Source organism: Arvicanthis niloticus, chromosome 25 (assembly GCF_011762505.2).
Source record: "Arvicanthis niloticus isolate mArvNil1 chromosome 25, mArvNil1.pat.X, whole genome shotgun sequence".
Lineage (NCBI taxonomy): Eukaryota > Metazoa > Chordata > Mammalia > Rodentia > Muridae > Arvicanthis > Arvicanthis niloticus.
The window spans coordinates 30,335,515-30,359,346 of record NC_133433.1 but is presented as its reverse complement, the minus strand read 5'-3'; the positions used below and the strand labels follow the sequence as shown (position 1 = coordinate 30,359,346).

The following is a 23,832-nucleotide window of genomic DNA, read 5'->3' as shown; positions in this document are numbered from 1 at the left end:
AATTTCAATCCTGGGAGACTAGAGACCCTCTGTATACTTTTTGGGTGTGTGGTGCTTTGAACAGGAATGGCCCCATTGGCTCAAATATTTGAGTGCTTGGTCTTTAGGGAGTGGCACTACTTAAGAGAGATTAGGAGGTGTGCCCTTGTTGGACGAGTGTGTCACTGTGGGGTGGACTTTAGAGTTTTAGAGTTTCAGAAGCCCACACTAAACACAGAGGTTCTCTCTCTCTCTCTCTCTCTCTCTCTCTCTCTCTCTCTCTCTCTCCCTCTCTCCCTCCCTCCCTCCCTTCCTCCCTCCCTCTCTCTCTCCCTCTCTCCCTCCCTCCCTCCCTCTCTCTCTTTCTGCCGTGCTTCCCTCCATGATCATGATGGACTAAACCTCTGAACCTGTGAACCAGCCCCGATTGGATTAAATGCTTTCTTTCCTAAGAGTTGCCTGGCTGCGGCTACTCGTCACAGTAATAGAACAAAAACAGGATGTTTGTGTGAAAATTTAAATTCTCATTTCTTATGAAAAGCTGGGATATCTGGCAACTTTGAACTCCTGTGGCACAAAGAACTGAAGCAAGGCATCCAGGACCACCCAATGGTTTTCTACAGCCTCTGCCTGATGGGGGTCACACAACCTGGGACTAACTTGAGGCCTGCAGACGTGCAGAATTTATGATGCCTGCTCTCTATATATTGTGCCCCAGATGTGCCATCCCCAAGGATATTGTGTGACTCTGCTTATGCTTGCCCAGCTTCTAGAAAGGTCTCTCTTCCACATTTCTCATCTTAAGGCTCATTTCAAACACTACATCTTCCACAGGGTTCTCATGACTGAGGGTTGGTTACTGCCTGGTTCCTAAACTCCCAGGAGACTCTGTGATCCACACTCTTCAGCTCTTGGTAACCTAGACTATTTCATATAAAACTTTCCAATGCATAAACACTAGTAACTAGAAGTCACTTACTGTGTAGTCCAAAGAAAATTAGAAACTCAAAATGGATACTGGCTTCATGGAAAAACACAGCTTCACATTCCCCAGACTTCCTAGAGAAGGGTTTCTTTCCTGAGCTAGACCTTCTCCATGAAGAGGGGGTAAATCTTTTTTCACCCTCCTCCCCACTCACAGATCCATCTGTCTATACCATGGAGAGACTCTGTTTTGCCTGGTAGTAAAGGTCCTGAGGTGATGGGTCGGGGGGAAGGGGGGGGTGCTACCCGTGTGTGTCTATGTGCCCCATTCTAAAGCTCAGTATTGAAAGATCCAAAGATCCATTGTTGTCTCGAAAGCAGGGTTACCTATCTAGACTTCATCAGCAAATTAAGCTAATAAGTCCTTTTCTTCTAGTTGAATATTTATCTCACAATAGCTTCCAAACATGACAACCCCTTTCATTGACCTTTCTTTTTTAAATAAAAACATATTTCTAAAAAAAAAAAGTTTTTTTATTATTATTATTATTTTTTAATTTTACATGGTTGTAAGCCACAGCTGTAGAAGTGCCTGTGGAGGGAATCAGATCCCCTGGTCCTGGAGATACAGGTGGTTACAAGCAGCCTGCTGTGAGTGCCAAACTTGGGACCTCTTGAAGGGCAGCAACTATCCTTTCCAGCTGAGCTATCTCAGAGGCCCTGTTGATCTCCTTCCAATGCCAACAACACATACTTTACTTGAATCTGTTTTGTTTAGTTGTTTGGTTGTTTTGAGACAGGGCCTCACTATGTAGTCCAAAGTCAAAAATCCTCCTGCCTCAGCCTCCAGAATGATGAGATTTTAGATGTATGACACTATTCCTGGATTTTTCTTGAACTAGCAAAAATAAGCCCTCAAAAGCATTTATCAAATTAGATCAGAAGGCATATAAATATAACTGATGGGATGTAATTTCTATTATGCATACATCCTCATAATTCAAATATTTCTTAATGGGGGACAAAACTCAGTGAGTAGAGAACTTACCTAGCACACACAGAGATTTGGGTTCAAAACTCAGTACCATTTTTATTTTAAAAGAAAAATCATTCCATTTTTAATAATAAAATATTCATTTTCAATTTTAAAAAGCAAAATCAAAATAAAAGTTAAATGCCATCTTAACAAAATACAAACCATTCCATATATAACATAAAATATTTATTTGCTATTTACATTTCATTTGTATGTATATCATACCACATATCAAAAAAGTGAAAGGAAAAAAAAGAGAAACTGGGCAAGTGTGCACCATCAGCCCGGGGAAGAAACACAGCACGTGTGCACCATCAACCCAGGGAAGAAACACAGCAAGTGTGCACCATCAGCCCGGGGAAGAAAGTATCTCATGGTTTGGAACTCATTAGCAGTCTCGGAGATCTCGTTTCTTGCCTCTCTTCAGTTTCTTGTTTGTTTCCTGGCGAATAGTGTCATACTCCAGTATGGCCATTCTGGAAAGCCTCTGTAAGAAGTCAGAGGGTGCTCCTGTGAAAGGGTCACTGAAGACAGAGCCTGTGAGGAAGAAAGCCAGCTGTTACAGCTCAGATCAGAAGGACTGGCGATATCTGTGAGGTGACACGTGGTACCAATGATGCCCACAAGACACTACTGAATCTTTGCCTACATATCTTGAACTTACCAGAAAGGCCAATGCCTACTTCTAACATACCTAAAAAATGGCAAACTGTTGAGTATATGTCTCAAGAAACTTTACCACTAACTTTGGGTAAAATTATTTCAGGAAAATGCTAAGAGTTTAACGTAGGGCTCAGATATCAACAAATATGTGTTTTCTGTCACATGCAGTATACAACACCTCCAACATAATACCCTCCAAATCTAACAAGCGCAGTAAGGGGAGGCAGTAAATGTAGATACCAGAATTGCTAGAACATTCTCTGTATCTTATAGGTGTCGTTAAGTTACCTGATTCAGCAGAGTTTTTAGTGAGGAAATCCTGATCAAGCATATCAGAAGTGAGGAGTTGGGAATGTCTGATTTTAAAACTTCAAAGGACAGACTCTCCCTCCAAATAGGATAGAAATACTCAATGGTGCTTAGAAAAGAAACTGACTTTAGTCAATTTGTGCCGGGCAGTGGTGGCACACGCCTTTAATCCCAGCACTTGGGAGGCAGAGGCAGGTGGATCTCTGAGTTCGAGGCCAGCCTGGTCTACAGAGTGAGTTCCAGGACAGCCAGGGCTACACAGAGAAACCCTGTCTGGAAAAGCCAAAAAAAAAAAAAAAAAAAAAAAAAAAAAAAAAAAAAAAGTCAGTTTGTAGGTCTAAACATTTGCAATATAGATAGATACTTAAGTGAAATGTGTTCAGTACACAAAATTCATTTTAAAAAAATTACAAGATAAGAATGAGAGTCCAGGACTGGAGAGATGGCTTCATGGTTAAGAGCATTCATTCACTGCTCCTCCCAAAGTCCTGAGTTCAATTCCCAACACCCTCATGGTGGCCCACAACTGTCTGTCTTTTGGTGTGCAGACATACATGCAGACAAAGTACCCATATACATAAGATACATAAATAAAAAAAATCTTAAAAAGGAGAAGGTGGTGAAGGGGGAGGAGAAGGAGGCTGGAAAGATGACTCAGAAGTTTAGAGCCCTGTCTGTTCTTCCAGAGGATCCAGGTTGATTCCCAGCATCCACGTGGAAACTCACAACTTGTCTGTAACTCTTCTGGCCTCTGAGTGTACTGAACACACATGGTGCATAGTACTACAGCACAAAATACATGTAAGCAAAGGCACCATACACATAAAATAATAGGTTTTTAAAAGAAGATAGGATAGAATGGAACATTCAGGAAGGGTGGTAAAGGGTTCCGTGCTAAATTTACATTCAAGCCTGTGCTTCAGAGGAGGAGCCTCTTTGAGTAGGCAATACTGTGGGTAGAGGTGGAGAATGCATGCCGAGATTTAAACTAAGGAAGCCAGTTTCAAGGCTTCTAAGGCACCCGTGAGAGCTATGCTGGAGGCCTGGCCTTGGTCCTGAGAGGACAGAAGTGTGTGTAATGAACCTCAGACATCAAATTTACCAACTATGCAGAGCTTAGCTGAAACATTAACAAGCTAGGCAAGGGGCTTGGGCACATAATGGCAGCTCCCAGAAGTCTGAGGCAGGGGATTACTGTGAGTTGGAAGCCATCCTTGCCACATAGAAAAACCCTATTGAAAAAAAATCAAAGGTGCGGGAAGAACCCCGTGAAGTGATGACGTACCTTTCGACTTCTCCTGAAGTGCTGCCATGCTGCATGACTCTTTGGTCTTCTTTATCCTAAACATTATGGGCAGTCACAAAATGGCATATGTCAACCCTCAGCCTGTGACTTTGAAGAACACAACAAGAGGCAAACAACATAGTCTCAGTGATGCGCCCTTGGCTTTTTATGTTTTGTTTTGCTTTGCTTTGTTTGCTCCTGTGCTGGGGACACGCCCCCATGCTCCTGTGTGGCACGTGATGTGTTCTACGAAAACTCAGCTTGTTAAACGATGTCACATAAGAATAACAATAAGTGTACAGAAGAGAACTAACTCTATCATAATCAACCCCATCAGAAGTGGAAATGAACCAACCCGACAGTAGACTTCTCTAGTACACATCACCAGTAGCCAAGCATTGACTAAGGCTCTGTATAGGCCTTTAAGGTAAGTTTAAGCAGTCGTGACAGAAGCAGCCCTGAAAGGAGGCACACTAGCATACCCGTGTGTCACATGAGATGCCTAGACCCCATATTTCTGCACTATCAGTCACCACAATCTGATGTTTTCCTATAATTAACTCTTGTCCCTGAAGAGTACATCAGCATTACAAATTATTGGGGGAAATGGGTAAGGTGATCCACCGTAAGGATTCCACATTTCACATAACTACAGTCAACTTAAATCTTTACATCCACGATGCTATTATCAGTTACTTTCCTTGTGTGTTTCGAGAATCATCTGAAAACTTCTGATCCTCATTAAGAAATTTATCATTATTTATTATTAAGAAATTAATCGTTGAGAAAAGATTAGACATTTACCAAAGTTTTAGAATCAAATACTCAAGGGGATTAAAAGAAGGTAAAGAGTTGTGCACAGACAAATCAACAAGAGTACTTCCTTGCTTTGCCAAGGTCGTTTTCTCACAGAATGGTGTGTGATGTGCAGAGGGGAATAAACACTTGAAGGCAACTTGATATGCTCTCACTGGCATGGCTGCAGCGAAGGCACTTCAATCTAAGGCGAGGAAAAGCACCAACATTCACATTTGCCCACCCGTTCACAAGCATTACATCACCTAGCCCCTATCATTCCACTGTGCACACAAAGGTGCTAGCCGGAGTGTGAACAAATGTGTTCAGATTATCCCTCACCAAGAAGCAAATTCACGGCTGTCAGTGTAAAATGTCATTTCCCTAACAGCCAGATAACAAACAAACAAAAAAAAACCAAAGACAGCTGAAGTAGGGAAGCGACAGAAAGCTCAGACGTAGGAGGGTTAAGTCATGGGGTGTTTCCCAGACTTCCGGTTCATTTAGACTGAGCACCTGTTGGTGGAAGGGTAACAAGTCTGGATGAGACGGGTAGAAACTCTGTTGCCCCAGGCTACCCTACATATTCTCATGTGCACGCCAGCAAAGGGCTGCACATCATGGGACAGGGGAGCGTCACGGACACTAGTGTCTTAGAAATGATGTAAACGCTCCTCAGCAGGTCTGGGGTCCATGCTTCAAAGGGCACCTCCTCTCTCGCTCTGCACACTTACCATCCTTCCTCTTTTGACAGAACATTTGCCCCACCAGCAACTCACTGTTTCTTTTTTATTGTCTCGAGTTCTGCCTTTTCTTTTTGAGATTAGTTCCCATAACCATGTAACTTTTCATTGAGGATGACCTTGAATCTCTGACCACCCTGCTGCTTCCAGAGGGCTTGGACAACAGAATGCTGTACCACATCCAGTTTATGCAATGCTGGAGGTGGGCAAACATTCTATCAGTGGTGCTACATCCCCAGCCCTACTCCTTTACACTTTGGTGCTGGGAAATCTGTCTTCAGAAAATATTCTAAGTGTTGACAAAGTCTATAGATGGGATGTCCTCCTTGTGATGCTACTCACAAAACCAAAGATGTCACCAAAACTGACAAGCTTGAAATAGGACGTGATTGGCCAGACCTCAGGGCAATGTGCACACAATAATGTAGCTAGCAAGACTATGCAAAATAAAGATCATATGACATGGTAAGTGTCAACTTCAGGGCTTTGGGGATGTCATTGGGTTTGGATATTTTTTGTTCTGGTGGGTTTGGCTTGTTGAGACAGGGTCTCACTAAGCAACACTTGCTGGCCTGGAACTCACTTTGTAGACAAGGCTGGACTTGAACTCACAGACATCTGCTTACTTCTGCCTCCCAAATGCTGGGATTAAAGCTGTATTCCACAATGCCTGGTCAATATTAAGTCTTAAACAGCAGAATAAGAGGCTGCAAAGATGACTCAACAGTTAGTGTTCTCCCCACTTACATCTGGTGCTGTCAACACCTCTGGCCTCCTTAGGCACCTGAACTCACATGCACCTGAGTGAGACTGGCTCACTTTTCACTAGTATGTTCTAGTTATTTACTTATGTTTTTACAATTAAATGTCAAGAGTATTTAACAGCAATCCTATTTGAAAAACTCAAGAAATAAAAGCTGAGGGCTAAAGAGTTGGCTCATCAGTCAAGAGCATTTGCTGGTCTTGCAAGAGGATCTGGGTTTAGTTCCCAGCACACACACACACACACACACACACACACACACACACGGCCACTCACAACTGTCTGTAACTCCAATTGTAAAAAATCTGACTCCACCTCCTGGCTTCTGCACGCACCAATCATACATGTGGTGTACATACGTAGCATGGAAAACATTCATACACATTAAAATAATGCTTTTGCGGGCAGTGGTGGTGTACGCCTTTAATCCCAGCACTTGGGAGGCAGAGGCAGGCGGATTTCTGAGCTCGAGGCCAGCCTCGAGTGACTACAGAGTGAGTTCCAGGACAACCAAGGCTAACAGAGAAACCCTGTCTTGAAAAAAACCAAACCAAACCAAAACAAAATAATGTTTTTGGGTTTTGAGACAGGATTACACTGTGTAGCCTTGGCTGTCCTGGAACTCACCTCATAGACCAGGAGGCCTCAAACTCAGAGATCTACCTTCCTCTGTCTCCCAAATGCTGGTATAAAGGCGTGTGCCGCCACCACCCAGTCAGTAAAAATATTCTTAAAAAAAAAAAAGTATAATCCACATGCCTATAGTCCCAGGACTTGACAGAAGACACTTACTGCTCTGCCATATTGTGGGTTAAAGGCTACCCTGGGCTACATGAGACCCTCTCTCAAAGAAAATAATAAAGCCAGGGCTGGGAATATGGCTCCGTGGTGGATGGCTAGCACAGCAATCACAGAGTCCTGGCCTCAGTCTTTAACAGCACAAAAGCAAACAGTGGTGAACACCTTTAATCCCGGTGCTCCGGAGGCAGAGGTAGGTGATCTCTGTGAGTTCAAGGCCACTTGGTCTTCAGCATGGGTTCCAAATCAACCCAGGCTACAGAGATCTCCATCTTAGAGAAAACTGAAAAAATAAATCTAACATCCCAGTCTTGTATACAGCCTGTGGGTGAATGACTTTGAAGTTCGTTGTAGTAAGAAGATCATATGAAAATGAAAATGAAAATCTGCCAAGCTTAGTGGTTCATGCCTATAATCTAGCACCAAAAAAGACAAAAACAAAACCAACTCACCCAGATATAGATATCTGTATATCTATATCTTCTTTTAAAAAAAGTTACAACTCACATAATGTTTCTTTTTATTTTAAGATTTATTTTATGTATGAGTACACTGTGGCTCTTTTCAGACACACCAGAAGAGGGCATCGGATCCCATTACAGATGGTTGTGAGCCACCATGTGGTTGCTGGGAATTGAACTCAGGACCTCTGGGAAGAGCAGTCAGTGCTCTTAACCCCTGAGCCACCTCTCCAGCCCTAATGTTTCTTTTTTATAAGATGGCCAAATGAACAAATGTTAATCTGTGGTGCCTAACGTTGATTCTCAATGAGACACACCTGGAAAGAGGGAACCTTAACTGAAGGACTTCCTCGTTGGGTTAGCCTGTAGATGTGTCTGTTGGGCATTCTCTTAATTGCTAATTAATATAGAAGGGCAGAGATCATTGGGCACAGTACCAACCCTAGACAGGTAGCCCTGGGCTGCATCAGAAACTTAGCTGAAGCTGAAGAGATATCTAGGAGGTTAAGAGCACTGGCTTTTCTTCCAGAGAACCTGGGTACAGTTCTCAGCACCCACAGAGTGGCTGGCAATCATCTGTAATTCCAGTTCCAAGGATTCCAACCCCCTCTTCTGGCCTCTGAAGACACCAGACCTGTATGTAGTACACATATATCCATGCAGGCAAAACACTCAGACACATAAAAATAATCTTTTAAAAGAAAAGCAGGTGAACGTAAGTCAGAGAGCTAGCCAGTAAGCAGTGTTCCTCCACGATTTCTGCTTCAAGCCCCTGCCTTGAGCTGCTGCCCTGAGTTCCATCAATGAAGGATCCTGGCCTGAAAGTGTAAAATGAAAATATTTACCCGCTGCCCACACCCCAAGTTCATGATGTTTATCATGCCAACACATTAGGACGGAGCTGTGAAATAAGAAAGCAGAAGCCTAGAAAAACGTGAGGCTGTTTTTACCAACCCATAGACACATCTCTGTTTCTGTTTTATGCTTGTTGTGTTGGTTGGTGTTTGGTTTCCCCCCCACACACACACACACCCCAAGACAGGATTTCTGGGTATAGCCCTGGCTGTCCTGGAATTCACTCTGCAGACCAGGCTGGCCTGGAACTCAGAAGTCCGCCTGTCTCTGCCTCCCAAGGGCTGGAACTAAAGGCGTGCGCCACCACTGCCCAATTGGGTTTTTGTTTTTGAAGACAGGGTTTCTCAGTGTAACCAGCACTGGTTTCCTGGACTCAATTTGTAGAGCAAGTTGGCCTTGAACTCACAGAGATCTGCCTGCCTCTGCCTCCTGAGTTCTGGGATTAAAGGTGTGAGGCACTATGCCCAGCTTACTTTTATTTTTTAATATTTATTTTTTAGTTGTGTGTGTGTGTGTGTGTGTGTGTCTGTGTGTGTGTGTGTGTCTGTGTGTGCATGAATAGACCAGAGGTATCTATCTGATCCCCTGGAGCTGGAGTCACAGGTAAGCTGCCTAAGGTGGGTGCTGGGAATCAAACTCAGGTCCCTGGAACCTCTGAGCCACCTCTCTAGCCTGTAGGGTGTTTTTTGTTTGTTTGGTTGTTGCTTTGCTTTTGTTTTGTTTTGCTTCCTGACACAAGATCTTGCTATGTAGCTCAAGCTAGCCTTTAAACTCATGCTGTGACCCAGGAAACTCATAGCAAACCTACCTCAGCCTCCAAGAGCACTGGAGTTTGACACTAGCAATTTCTTTGTAGAAAGGTGTTTTCTTTTATTCAGAAACAAGCATTCATTGATTCATTGATGTCAGAGTTATATTAGAAATGTAGGGTTCTCTTTTTTAGGGGGACAGGGACTCCTTATGTAAGCCCTGAACTAGAAATCCTCCTGCCTTAGGATTCTAAGTGCTGAAATTACAGATATGCAGATAGAGCTAGTTTTTTTTGGTTTTTTTTTTTTCCTTCTAGATGGAACTCAAGGCCTAGATGCCTTTGCAAGCATTGTGCAACTGAGCTACAGGCTCAGCTCTTGAGCCAGGAAAGGCCTTTAGTGGCAATTTACAAGGATGGGTGACAAGCTAAACCTCCTTCCTGATAGAGCAAGGTTTTATTAGTCTCTCGGCCTCATCGACAGTGTTCTAAAGCCTGCATGCTGTGGTTTAGTGAAGATCATTACAGATAATCCCTCCTATGCTCTTATGCATTTGAACTAGGCTCTGGCAATCAATATCTTTCAAAGGCGGGGGTGGGGGTGGGGGTGGGGAAGGGGTCCTTTCTGACAATGTCACTAAAAAAGACAGAAAAGTGCCTAATTCATCAACTTTAATGAAATGCCTAACATAATAACATTAAAAAAAAAAAAACCTAAAAATTCAGTCCTCTATTGAAAAAAACTCAATAAGCAAAAATCAGAGTCATTAGCCCCGTCTACCGTCAATATCGTTACTTACAAACAAATATTCAACAAAAGGGAGCCAAAGCCAGGCCACCTACCTGATTGGAGGGGTCTCGGCCTCAGTGTGCAGCAGGCGCTTATGAGCCTCTAGTGGAGATGAACTTGAACTCTTTGACAATTCTGGTAAATATGGCATTTTGAGACATTCCTTGGGTTCTTCTAGACCAAATGCTATGGTGTGTTGTGATAAAAAAAAAAAATCATACAATCATCTTGGTTAAATGGCTAATTCTTCTACCACATACAAAGTACCACAAAGCAAATCAGCCAGTAATGAAAGAAACTGAGGTACTTGGCCATATTGACCACAGAGAGGAGTAGACTTGGAGGGTGGGTAAGAATTGAAACAAGGAGCATGGGGTATGAGGCCTCAGACCTGTGATCCCAGTACTTAGGAAGCTGGGGCCGGAGAACCATAAATTAAGGGCCAATCTGGGATATAAGCAAGTTCAAGGCCAACCTGGGCAATTTAGTGACACTGGGTCTGAAAATGAAAAGTTCAGAGGGATTGGAAAGCAGTTCTGTAACAGAGGGATCTCCCAGAATGTTCCAGACCCTAGATTCCATCCCTAGAACCCACCTACCCTCCCTGCCAAACCAAAAGAGCAGCAGTAACAGAGGAAGAAACTCAGCTGAGTTCCCAGAACATTAATTAGCACCATGTTTAGATAAAAGTCACTTTCAAGACTTCTGCACTGCTTGCTACTTGAATCTATCATACATCTGTGTGAATAGTCACAAAACAGAAATTACGCAATCCTCTAAAATCCTACCCTTGGCATTGATTTGAACTTTCTCTCCACAAAATCTAAAGCAAGTCTGTAAACACCAACATGAAGCATCCAGATTGCCTCTGTTGACTTCACATTTTGTCAACTCTTTTTTTGTGGGGGGAGGGGACAGTGCAAGTGTTTGGTTTGGTTTGGTTGTTTTAATTGAGACAAAGCCTCTATGTAGCTCAAGCTGGACTTGAACTTGCAACACTTTTCCTGCCTCCCAAGAGCTCAATCACAAGTGTATTCCGCTATGCTTGGCTTCAAGTTGTTTAGTTATCTTTTAGTGCCTATGTGTATGCCTGTGTGTGTGTGTGTGTGTGTGTGTGTGTGTGTGTGTGTGTGCACGTGTGTGTGTGTGTGTGTGTGTGTGTGTGTGTGTGTGTGTCTGTGTAAGGCCCCACAGGTAGGGAGGAACTCCCTCCCTGCTCTTGGGAATTCACGGCCACCCCAATAACTGCAAAGACACCGAACTTGATGTAACAGCAAAAGGTATATTTCAATCAACGCGTTGAGGTCGCACTTCCAGCTTGTCCTACGCAGAGGCAAGCAATGAAGTACGACCCCCACTTAGGGAAAAGATAGAGTTTTTATAGTAAGAACCGCAACCCAGGGAAACGAGGGGGAAATATCAAACACTATTTAATTTGTCTTGTGGTTCGTTTTGTTCCTAGTATCCAGGATGCATAAGAACGCTAACTTGAACTCTCAGCTCAAACCCTATTCAATCTATCTTATGGTCAGTTTTTAGTTCCTGGTACCCATAGCACTTGGTCACGCTATCTTGAACTCCCAGCTCTGAACTCTATTCAATCTATCATCTATTTTGTCTTGTGGATAGCTAGTTTCCTAGGACCCAGAACGCAGAACAAGCTGATCTGCACTCTTGACTCTATCTGTGGAAGGGAAGGTTTAAACATTTTTAACCCTTTCATCTGCATGTACGTCTGTTTGTATATGTGTGTCTGTGTGTGAGAATGTGTGTGCATATGTGTGTGTGAACATGTGTGTCTGTGAGTGTGCTTGTGTGTGCCTGTGTGTCTGTGTGTGAAAATGTGTCTGTGTGTGACCATGTGTGTATGTGTCTATATGTGTGTATGTCTGTAAGTGTGCTTGTGTGTGCATGTGTTCATGCATGTGTGTGCCTGTGTGTGTGCATGTGAAGCCCACTATTTACTTTGGGTTCCTTTACCAATCTCTTTCACCTCATGTATTAAGGCAGAGCCAGAGTTGTCCAGTTAAGTGGGTTCGGCTAACCAGCTTGTTACCTTTCTCTTCCCACTTATGATGGATTAAGGTGGGTCACCATGCCTACTGACCTTTTCATATGTCCTGGACCTGAACTTGCCTTTAAGTGTTTTACTGGCTGAGTCATTTCCTCAGCCAGCTGGAGAGAGCCCAGAGGTTTAGAACGTGTGCTGCTCTTCCAAAGGAACAGTGGTTTTCCCAGCACCCACACTTCAATGCACATCTGCCTGTGACTGCAGTTCCAGTGGATCACACACCCTTTTCCAGTCTCCATAGTCTCCAAGTACTACTTGGTACACATACATACATGCAAGCAAACACTCAAATACATAATAATAAACACATCTTAAAGAGTAATAAAAACAAAGGCATTAAGTAGAAGGTAGAAAGAAGCTAAAAGCCTCTGAAAGGTCGCAATGACACAAGCCTGTAATCTAGCGCTTGGAAGGTGGAGGCAGGAAGATCAGGAATTAAAAGCCCAACCTAGACTACAGGATGAATTCAAGGTTAGCCTGAGGTATGCAAAATCCTGTTAGAAAAAAAAAAAAAAAAAAAAAAAAATGGGCCTGGGCTACAAGGCCAGCCAGAACCACATAGTGAGACTGTCTCAAAACAATTTAAAAATAAGTAATAAACAAAAGAATTTAAAACTGTAAGTCAATAAACAAAATGTGTTTTCATTGCTCACAGAATACTAATCTTAACTCGCTCCCATTTCTTCTTTTTATAAATTTTATATACTACTAGCCCAGTATAAATGCAATAAGAGTTACATAATGTCTCTTGACTGCTTAAAGGAAAAAAAAAATCTGTAAATCCCAGGCGCCATGCTTATGTTCCTCCAAGAGAATACGAATTGAAATGGAGTTACCTTTCCTCATCTTCTGTGTTTCCAAAACTGCCTTCCGCCAACTGCTCTCAAACAGAAAGCAGTTGTCCAGGGAGCTTCTGGTGACGTTAGAAGCCTCAAATTTGATCTCGGGAGATAGTGTTGACATTTTCTCTTCTTTCAATAGCCCGGATGAGAAGGAGACACTGCTCCAGGGCAGGGAAGAGAAAGACACAGGCATTTCTTGTAAATGTCTTCTCATATTCCCAAGAAGACTAGACATTAACACACATTTACTACAACATGGAAATATGGATTCTTGGGGTTTTAGTTTGTTCATTGAAAGTCTCACTACACAGCCTTTGACTATCTTGGGACTTACTATGTAGAGCAGGGTGGCCTTGAACTCACAGAGATATGCCTACCTCTGCCTTGAAATGCTAGGACTAAAGGCATGTGCCATTGTGCCCAGTATATTCTTGAGATTTTAAAGCTAAAGACTTTTAAGAATAAAATTTATATTTTAAGCATTTTAATGAGTCTTTTCATTTGGTTGGAATTTGAGACAAGTGTCTCAAGTAATTTAGGCTAAACATAACACTCCAAGGATGGCCTTAGACTCAGAGCTGAGATAAGAGGAAGACACCCACCCCCACCCGCCCCCCAGCACTTGGATATCCTTGAAGACAACCCCTTAAGTGCTTTGATGTCACAGGATTTATGGCTAAGGATTGAATACCAAATAAGACTATGCTACAGGCAACAATGACCATGCCACTAATTTCAAAACCAAACACCAGTATGAATTATCAGACTCTTAAAAAAAGACTCTTAATTAGCCAGGCATGGTAGTACACACCTTCAGTCCCAGCACTGAGGAGAAAGACTGGCTGAGCTCTGTGAGTTCAAGGCTAGCCTGGGCCACACAGTGAGTCCCTGGACAGCTGGAAAGACAAAGTGAGATTCTGGCTCAGAAAAAAAAAAAAAAAAGAAGAAGAAGAAGACTCTTAGAATCACAATCCAGACTCCATTCTAAGAACTTCTTTTATCTACAGTAGAGATGACTGGATAACTTTCAGCTTCAAACCAGTCTTTCAACAGCCCCAGGACAGGAGTGGCAGAGATACTGCTTACTGGTGAGCATGGGAAGATGTAGACACACAAATGGACTTCTGAACATCTCAGACTACATGTTTTCTTCAAGCATTTTGTCCTGCTGGGTCAGAAAACAATGTTCTTAAAACTGGATTTTCCTAGAACATCCATACAATAAATACGTGAAGACTCATTATACTATAACCTTTAGATTTATATCTATTCTTGAAATTCCTAATGACAAAAGTTTGTTTAAAAGTCCACCTTTGAAAGCCAGGCATCGTAGTGAATATCTTTAATCCTAGCACTCAGGAGTCAGACGCAAGCCGGTAAGTTCGAAGCCATACTAGTCTACATAATACGTTCTCAGAGAGCCAAGGCTGCAGAGAGACTCTCTCCTCATGATGTATGCTGTAATCCCAGCACAAGAATGGAGGTAAGAGAATGAGAATTTTATGAACATTCCCGGCTACGCAGCAAGTTTGAGGCCAGCCTGGGCTCTACTAGACTGTCTAGAAAAGTTTTTTTCTTTTTTTTTTTAAATAAAGAAAAGAACATTTTAAAAATACAAATTAAAAAATAATACTCTGGGGGCTGGAGAGATGGCTCAGTAGTTAAGAGCACTGACTGCTCTTCCAGAGGTCCTGAGTTCAATTCCTAGCAACCACATTGTGGCTCACAACCATCTGTAATGGGAGCTGATGCCCTCTTCGGATGTGTCTGAAGACAGCTACAGTGTGCTCATATACATAATAAATAAACAAATCTTTTTTTAAAAAGGAAAAAAATAATACTCTGCACTTGTAAGTGAATACAACTTCAGGAATGCATTGATATGATAAAAACAAACAACTACCCAGGCTTGATGATACACTCCTTTAATCTCAGCACTTCTGAAGAAGACACAGGCAGGTCTCTGTCAGCTCAAGACCAGTCTGGTCTACATAGTTCCAGAACAGCCAGGGTTACACAGAGAAACTCTGTCTCGAAAAATCCAAGGGGGTCTGGGGGCCAACAAAAATGCATGTTCCACACACTGTGGAGGTCAGAGAACACCTGGTGGGAAGTGACGCTCTCCTCCCACTTTGTGGGTCTCTAGCTTCAGATTTAAGTCATCAAGCACCTTTACCTGCTAAGCCATCTCATCGTCCCCAAACCACCCAATCCTAACATTTCTGTAACATGTCTCTTGCTTCTTTATTCACTGTTAGCCCAGTAAAGTCAATCCCAAAGCCCTGCCAATAGTTCTGTTAAGTTCACAGAATTCCTTATATGCATGTTACGTTTCCGTTGTCTATTGTATTATAGTATCTCGTCGTTTTTTCATCTCTGTCAGTTTGGCTGGTTGGGCTAAGGGTTTCTCAGTCTTGTTAGCCCTCACAGAACCAGCTCCTTGTCTTACCGATTCTTCGGATTGGTCTTCTGGCCTCTGTTGCCATGATTGCAACTCTTGAGCTGTACCCTTCCTTTTGACTCTCCTGGGTTTTGCTTTGTTCTTGGTTTTCTAAGACCCTGAGATGCATCACCAGGCTGTCTGAGAACTTTCTGGGTTTTTGAACCTAAGAACTCATAGCTATCTATATATTTTTCAGAACTGCTTTTGCTATATTTCACATATGCTGATACATTGTATCTACATTTTAAGCTTGATTCTTGTAGTTTTTAACTGTATCTCTTTGTATCTCCAGTGCCCTACTCACAGCACCAACAAGGCGTTGTTCACGTCTCCACGCCCTGTGTTTTCTCTGTGTGTACATTGCTCCTGATTTCTAATCCCATTTCTTAGTGATAATGGACCAAGAATTATTTCAAACATTTTAAATTTAAGACTTTCTTTATGGCCGGGCTGTGGTGGTGGCGCACGCCTTTAGTCTCAGCACTTGGGAGGCAGAGGCAGGCGGATTTCTGAGTTCGAGGCCAGCCTGGTCTACAGAGTGAGTTCCAGGACAGCCCGGGCTACACAGAGAAACCCTGTCTCGAAAACCCAAATAAATAAATAAGACTTGCTTTATGGCCTAAAAATGACAATTTCAGAAATCTACTTATGAGAAAATTTCTATAGAATATGTGGAAAAATGTATATGCTGCAGTTGCCAGTTGAAGTTTGATAGTCTGTTAACTCCACCAATTATATAGTTCATCTCTGAAAGTTCCCTCAATACGTTTTTGGAGGGTGGGGTATTCATGGGCCACCAACCTATTGGTGAAAATAGGGTGTTGAAGTCATGCTTTCTCTGTAGACTTCACAGGAGTGGATCCAGAAGGTTGGAACACTGGAATGCATAGGGCCCTCCTTCTGCATTTGCTGCTCTGTCTTGCTAAGACTGGGTGAAGGACATGGGCACAGCCTGGGCTGCTGTCCCTTACAATGAGTCCAGATCCATCGAGTTTTCACTGGCTTCTCTGCCTTATCCATCATCACTGAGGAGCAGGTCTTCTGCACAAACATGATGGCTGAAAAACCCTCCAGTTTATGCTAGGCATCCATGAAGGGGAAATTTCTGGTTTCTTTGGAAACTTCATTGCGTCACGTGATGTTTTTCTGGACGCTGTCTTGTGAGAGGTCACATGATGTTTTTCTGGAAGCTGTTTTATGAGAGGTTGTTTTGTTGAAATAGACGCCCGAGAGGATGTTTTGCTGAAGCAAATACTTGAGAGGGCCTGTGATGTTTGGAAAGAGTAGAAGTAGAACCCTACAGACAGTGAAAGGATGCTTTCGCATTGCTATGCCTTCCAATGTTTCGCTGGTCTTTACTTTGTAGAGCAAAATGTGCCAAATAATTTCTCGTATTCTGGCTGATTATTGCAGCTTCTGCTGACTCGTGCAGATTTGGTGGAGCCTTGTGGTTTCTGCTGGATTGAGCCACTGCTACCGATTCCTGTTTTGTGTTTACTATTGGACTGCACTGCTGGTATCCTGACAGCAGAGAGTAGAATTGTCCCCATACAACTCCTGCTAAACAGGTCCACAAGCCCCTTTTTCTATAAACCTTCATTTTCCCCTACTTTTGCTCGCTGGTCTAGAAGGGAGGCTGAAGCATCTAGAACCCTAAATAAATTAAATTTTGAAAAATTTAAGCCTGCACATTCATCTTGGCACCCTCTGCCCATTTGTCTCTGACTCCAGTCCCTGGAGTTCCCAGTAACCCTGACTCAGTGACTCCCTGCCACACAGAAATGTCCAACTGGTTGTGTTATGGCTTCTGCAACCGGTTAGTGCAGACATTCAGGTTGCCTTGACTACCTAATCTTGTGGAGCAAAACCACTCTCAGCTTGCTTCTGCAGATACTCAAGGTCTTCTTGTGAGTTTTGCCTTTAAAAATCCTTCCCTCACCCCCATCTTAAGTTTGGCTTACAGATTGTTGTCCTGATAGTAGTAATCCATAACTCTTACACACACACACACACACACACACACACACACACACCTCTCTCTCTCTCTCTCTCTCTCTCCCTCTCTCTCTCACACACACACATACACATGCACACTCTCACACTCACAGACACACACTCACACACATACACACACACACACAGAGGGAAGGGCAGATGTTCACTCTGCCAGTTTGCATGTCTTTCCACCTCTTCTTGGGCTTTGAGCTCCTTGGAAAGAAGCATGCTGGGAGATAGCCTTTTCTTTTTCCAGGACTGCTTGCTGGGACCTTCTCAGATGGCTCTCTCTGTAGAACGCCCTCGCAGTTTGAGAAGCATAGCACTTGTCCAGTGCCAGCTCGAAGAACAGGTGTCCTCACAGCCTTTCTGCTTTAGGCTGACTCTGGTGTCAGCTCCTCAGCACACGTGTCCTCTGGCTCAGTTATTATTCTCAACAGTGCTGCAGGCCTCTTTAGCATAGACAGACATACATGTGGGCAAAACACCCACACACATAAGAAATAAAGTTAAAAATCAAAAACTTCCAGTTGAGGTTCAGACTTCATGAAATACAGCCAGACTGCTTCTACAAATGGCCAGAATACCAGACACACAAAATTCATGAGCATAACACAGGGATAGCGCTAACACTTGAGATAGGGCCTCACTGTGTAGCCCTCCAGGCTGACCTCAAACTCACAGATATCTGCTTACCTCTGCCAGGAAGTAAAGGTGTGCACTCAGCCTCCAAACAGCTTTTTAAACAATGACATAAATAACTCAGAAATTCTATTTATTTTTAAAATGTTTTATTACATTTATATGTGTGTATGCACACACAGCATTGTATTTTGTGAATGTCAAAGGACAGTAGTCCTGAGTTATCTCCTCCTACCATGGACATTCTGGGCATTAAACTCACCTCATCAGATTTGGTACCAGGTAATTTTCACAGTGAGCCATTTTGTGGGCACCCAAAATTCAATTTCTTAAATATATTTAAAAATTATAAATGCAAAGGAAAATAATTTTATATTTATCGGCTGGGGACTGGAGAGATGATGGTGTGGCAGTTAAGAATTCTTGTTGGTGGCGCACACCTTTAATCCCAGCACTTGGGAGGCAGAAGCAGGCGGATTTCTGAGTTCGAGGCCAGCCTGGTCTACAGAGTGAGTTCCAGGACAGCCAGGGCTACACAGAGAAACCCTGTCTCGAAAAAACAAAACAAAACAAAACAAAACAAAACAAAACAAAACACTGAAGAATTCTTGCTGTATTTTCAGAAGACCTAGCACCCAGATTGGACAGCTCACTACTGCCTGTAACAATAGCTCAAAAGGTTCTAATACCTTCTTCCTTCTTCTGATTTCCATAGTGTCCTACCCTGCACATATACAGACACACATAAATAAAATAAAAGCAGAATTTTATTTTTATATTTTTATATAATTTTATTTGCTTTGTTATGTGAATGAGTATTTTGCCTGTGTATGGCTGTGAAACATGCTTGCGTGCCTACATGTGGGCGCTGGGAATGAAACTCAGATCCTCTGGAAGAACAGCCAGGGCTTTAACCACTGAGCCATCTCTCAAGTTACAATTTAAATATTTTTGATGAGCAATTCTACATCCAGAAATTTATTCTAAAGGAACAATCACTGATATATGTTTATCTTCAAGGATGTCAAACCTTACTTTTTTTTTTTTTTTACTAGAAAAGATCATTTAATATCAAGCTGCAGAAGAAAGTAAGACCATTTGTTCATTTGTTTAGACCAAATGTCAAGTAAATATAACAAAAAGAGGATTATATATTCACTGAGGTATGTATGTATTTCTAATGCCAATGCAAAGAGCTGAAAGTAAAAATAAAATAATGATAATTAGGAAGCAAATGTAGATAGTCTATTAAGAGGAATTAAGTAAAAAAACAATGAGAGTTCATTCCGACAACTGTGACTGATAGAGCTATGTTGACATTCTGAGGTGTACCAAGTCCTAAATGTACTGAGAAAAGAAGAAAATTTGATGTGTCCACACTTTCTCTTTCCTCCTCCTCCTCCTCCTCCTCTTCTTCTTCTTCTTCTTCTTCTTCTTCTTCTTTTTAATGAAATTCTCTTGGGCTCAAAGTATACAACATGACAGTATAAGATATGTATGGAGTAAAATTTTTTATTGTACGTTAGCTGAATTTAGAAAAGAGTGAAGTAATTAGGGTGGAGCCTGGGTTCTTCTAAAAGCTGGAAAAGTCACTTGTTGATAAGTACATCTGCCTTGGAATTGTTACAATATAACTAACATATTGGGATCTGTAGGCCCCAATAGCTGGCACATGGTTAAAACAAGTGACTTTCTTTCTTTCTTTCTTTCTTTTTTTAAGTTTTTAAATTTTTTTTATACAAGGTCCTCTTACTACGTAGCCCAGGATGGTCACAAACTCATAAACCTCTTACTTATCCTTTCAGGTACTGTGGTGACAGAAACGTACTGACATGCCCTGCTCAGTGGTTGTTAAAATAGTTCACTGAGAATGGAACTGACAAGTTGGATGTTGAAGTTCTGACAAGGAAGGGGGACCTAATGGTGGCTGTGGCTGTGAACCTGACCAAGGTGAGCAGTACACAGAGTTCAAAGAGACTGAGCCAGTACATAGAGTGGCAGGAGATGAGGAACACCGTCTTGCATAAAGCAAGTGTAGAAAGGCATCATCAGTGGACAGACACAACCCAGAGCCAAGCAGTAGAAGCTGAGGCTAGCTGCTCTGGAGATAAAAAGTTAAGAACTACCTATTTTCAGATGAGAATTAAAGCTAGAAACTTTACTAAAATCGGCAAGGGGGGTTTGAGAAAGAGAAGAAAGCCAGAATATGCTTTAAGGTCTTCTGGGTATAAAGATGAAGAAAGGGCAAAGGAGGGTCCAGAAAGACAGTCAACCCAGACTGACAGCAAGGGACCAAATCTAAGTGTACAGAGGTAGTAGCTCAGGGCTGGAGAGATGGCTTAGTGGTTAAGAGGTCCTGAGTTCAATTCCCAGCAACCACATGGTGGCTCACAAACATCTGTAAAGGAATCTGATGCTTTCTTCTGGTATGCAGGTATACATGTAGATAGAGCACTCATATTCATAAAATAAATAAATACATCTTTAAAAAAAGAAAACAAGTCATTTACCACAATAGACCAAGCAACAGTAGGCCCTAGGAGAGGCATTGCATTACCAGCCTTGGCGCCTTGGAGCCTGCTACCTGAGCTAAGAAGAATGGACTGCCGGCTGAGCTAGCCTTGACACCTTCCTGGGCTGAACCGAGAAGAGACTCTGGGGGGTGGAGCTTCCCCTTTATATGTGAAAGCAAATTATTAAACTTCGAGCCTTGATCAGAGAACTTTGTCTTGGCTTCATCTCTTCCCGCCCGTTTCCCTTCCTCAGCCTCTCTTACAGGTGAACCCCGTTCAATTGTTGCTGCTGGCGCCAACAGCCAGCCAATGGCTCAGTGAGGCTTCAAACCCTACAAAGACAAGCTCTAGAGTAAAGTGAACCTAGATTTTAGTCTTGACTTTGCCCTCTGATAGTTACATAGTCCTAGGGCCATGCTTCTGACTCTCATAAGTAGACAAAGTCTAAATTTTTAAAACACTTTTAAGTGTCCAGTGGCGAGAAGCATGTAATAAGCACTCTACAAACAGAATAAATACATTTTTTTTTTTTACAAAGTTCATTGTTGTGAAATACATGTAAAATGAAAAACCTGGACCCAATATCAATTAGAAATGCACAGGTTATACCGCCCGTGGCCAAAATAACAGGGAAAAACTGTGGAAGAAAGAAAACACCGGCTGGGCGGTGGTGGTGCATGCCTTTAATCCCAGCACTTGGGAAGCAGAGGCAGGCAGGTTTCTGAGTTCGAGGCCAGCCTGGTCTACAGAGTGAGTTCCAGGACAGCCAAGGCTACACAGAGAAACCCTGTCTCGAAAAAAAAAAAAAAAAAAAAAAAAAAAAAAAAAAAAAAAACAAAAAAAAAAAAAAAAAAAAAAAAAAAAAAACCACCGGATGTATTTACAAGTAAAGGAAGTAGGGTTGGGTCAGTGAAGCGTACCAAAATGTACCAAAATGTAATTACAAAAACACAGAGAATGGTTTTTAAAGGGTAACAACAAAAGTTTTACAAAACCTTATTCTAACATTTAATTAATAGGGATTACATATGCACACTCACAGACAGACAATCCAAGACCTGTGGTTGTTTTGTTTCAAGGGACACAGGAGCCTAACACTGTTTGCCAAGTTGTTTGCATTTGTCCCTATGGTTTCCCTGGCGTTTATGACTCCAAAGGGGCTATATGATCAGTATGGATGACCAGTACATGAAACAGTCTGCGTGACCGACACAATTATTTCCTCGTACCTCTAGATTATAATAAAAAATTTTAAAACGCCCACAAATATGAGCACATCAGAAATGATACAAAACAGAATCAGCAATGTAGGGAGTTCTGATCCATCTAGTTGAGACTGCTAGAGAAAGGGGGGCCACATGGTAGTCAAAGAAAGTAAACACATCTCTGCTCCCAACCTTTGGTTTAAGCTCTAGCTGAGGTGCAGGGTCAACTTGTAAAGCTGTGTCCAGTACAAGGGTCCTTTGCTTGTACAAAACCTAAGAGGTGTGAAAAGAATATTCAGCGTTTCATCCTCGTTTCTTGCCACCTGACCCCACAAATGGTGTCGGCTTAGGTCCTCATGCCCAAGCCGTGCTGTGGAAGTGCCTTGAGGGCAGCTTTGGAGTGTCCCACGTAGCTCTCTACATCAGTTTCCCCTTCTTGAAGACAGCCCTTCCTGCCTCCAGCCTGGAGCCCTGGCTCCCCGCACTCACCGTCCCCGCAGCTGCACAGAGGAGATGGGCTTCTTCAAGTGCCGGACCCACGGCACCAAGGAGGACGTCTTGGCCAGCGGGGGAAGCGGGCAGCGCGGGAGCCAGCGGCGGCCGTGGGTGGACCCGAGCTCTCGGCCGAGACTGGCCGCGTCTCCGGGCTGTCCACCGCGGCGGGGCGGGGCGGCCGGCAGCCTTCTCGCACTGGCACCACTCTCAGGGCGAGCATGCTCGGCGGCCGGCAGCCCGGCGACGCTCCGAGCTCCGCCGCCGCTCAGCACGGCCCGGTCCAGCCGGGGCCAGCGAGCGCGGCTGCGGCCCCGCCTGCCCGGTACGCCGTTGGTTGCTAGGCGCCGGTAGCCTGGGGCCGGCCCGCTGAGCTAGGCGGGTATAGCAGCAAAGGACCTGGCGTCAGGATAGTGGGCAAGGGTGGATGCTGGTATGGGTAAGAGAGCAGGGAAGGAACCCCAGTCAGGGTATGAAGCCAGGATGTATATGCCTGGAAGGTTAGAAGACCGCTTACACTGTTGCGGTTTACACTGTTGTTGCCTTTGGGTCACTTCTGAGAGGGGAGCTATGAAAAAACAAGGTTGGGTGACACTGTCCTGATACTTTTCCAAGGGTAGGGGTGAGAATGGACAGTTGGACAAGGAGGGGCGTTTGTCTACCCAGGCCACTGGCACATGAGCTAGTATCAGTCTCATTTTTCAGATTCAATGTAACTATATATTTTTTTCAATCATTTTGTGTAAAGTGTGTCCCTTTCCTACCTTGGAAGTCTAGCACCTGCATCTACTTAGTAAGATCTCGACATCAGCGTGCCTCACACTGCTTAACACAGAGAACACCAGTACTGAAGTGCCCTGGTTAAGAAAGCCAATTCAGATTAGAACCAGGCTGTAATACAGGGTAGAGAAAGCTAACCTGTCAAGTAAAACTGGAGACAGTGGAGTGGGGCGGGGGAGTGGGGTGTCTAGACCTTTTGGTGGAGTGTTTTCCTAGCATGTCTCAGGCCCTGGCTTTGGTGCTTAGCATCACATAAAGAGGACATGGTGTGGTGGAGGCAGGAGGGTCAGTTCAAGGTCATCACAGTAAGTTCAAGGCTAGTCTAGGAAGCAAGAGATCCTTGCCTCCAATAAAAACACATATATGTATACTTTATATAACTAAAAGAATTCATGAAAAAAATAAGGATAAAGAAACATATTTAGGATTGGGTTGCATACTAACTAGCAGAACTTAAGACAGGGGTGGAAATTAGGAGAAAATATGTCTGAAGTCCATCTCAAAACCAACTATAAATTCAGTTCTGGGGTTGCGTGGTGGAGAATCTCATAGAAGAGATTATATGGATTAAACAATATACCAGCATCCAAACGTTTATGATTAAAAGGTTTTCTTTTACACGCCCTCATGGCTCCTGTACCCGACAGACTCTGCTTTCCCCACACTGTTCTTCTGCTGCATGTCTAAAACTCTACCTTAA

General features: G+C 43.1%; 1 protein-coding gene across 4 annotated transcripts; it reads right to left on the bottom strand.

Annotated features, from left to right (window-relative positions):
• Positions 1-2,108: 2,108 nt before the first annotated feature.
• On the bottom strand, positions 2,109-22,663 carry C25H8orf89 (chromosome 25 C8orf89 homolog). 4 transcript variants are annotated; one of them, XM_076924319.1, is made up of 6 exons: positions 22,350-22,656; positions 22,053-22,133; positions 13,057-13,220; positions 10,203-10,335; positions 4,197-4,252; positions 2,109-2,476 (listed from the first exon to the last, which is right to left on the bottom strand). In XM_076924319.1, the coding sequence occupies exons 3-6, from the start codon at positions 13,181-13,183 to the stop codon at positions 2,328-2,330; spliced, it is 465 nt and encodes a 154-aa protein (XP_076780434.1). In that variant the 5' UTR covers positions 13,184-13,220; positions 22,053-22,133; positions 22,350-22,656; the 3' UTR covers positions 2,109-2,327. The 4 variants fall into 4 exon arrangements, with proteins under 4 accessions (XP_076780434.1, XP_076780433.1, XP_076780432.1 ...); XM_076924318.1 differs by lacking the exon at positions 22,053-22,133 and adding an exon at positions 14,149-14,227; XM_076924317.1 differs by lacking the exon at positions 22,053-22,133 and having other exon boundaries at positions 22,350-22,663.
• Positions 22,664-23,832: the final 1,169 nt, after the last annotated feature.

Bases quoted from the DNA above. Each gene is read 5' to 3' on its own strand.
- C25H8orf89 (XM_076924317.1), bottom strand. From the start codon at position 13,183: ATGTCAACACTATCTCCCGAGATCAAATTTGAGGCTTCTAACGTCACC. The intron at 10,336-13,056 runs GTAACTCCATTT...AACACACCATAG, and splicing joins AACACAGAAGATGAGGAAAG to CATTTGGTCTAGAAGAACCC. The intron at 4,253-10,202 runs GTAGGTGGCCTG...CATAATGTTTAG, and splicing joins GCCGAGACCCCTCCAATCAG to GATAAAGAAGACCAAAGAGT.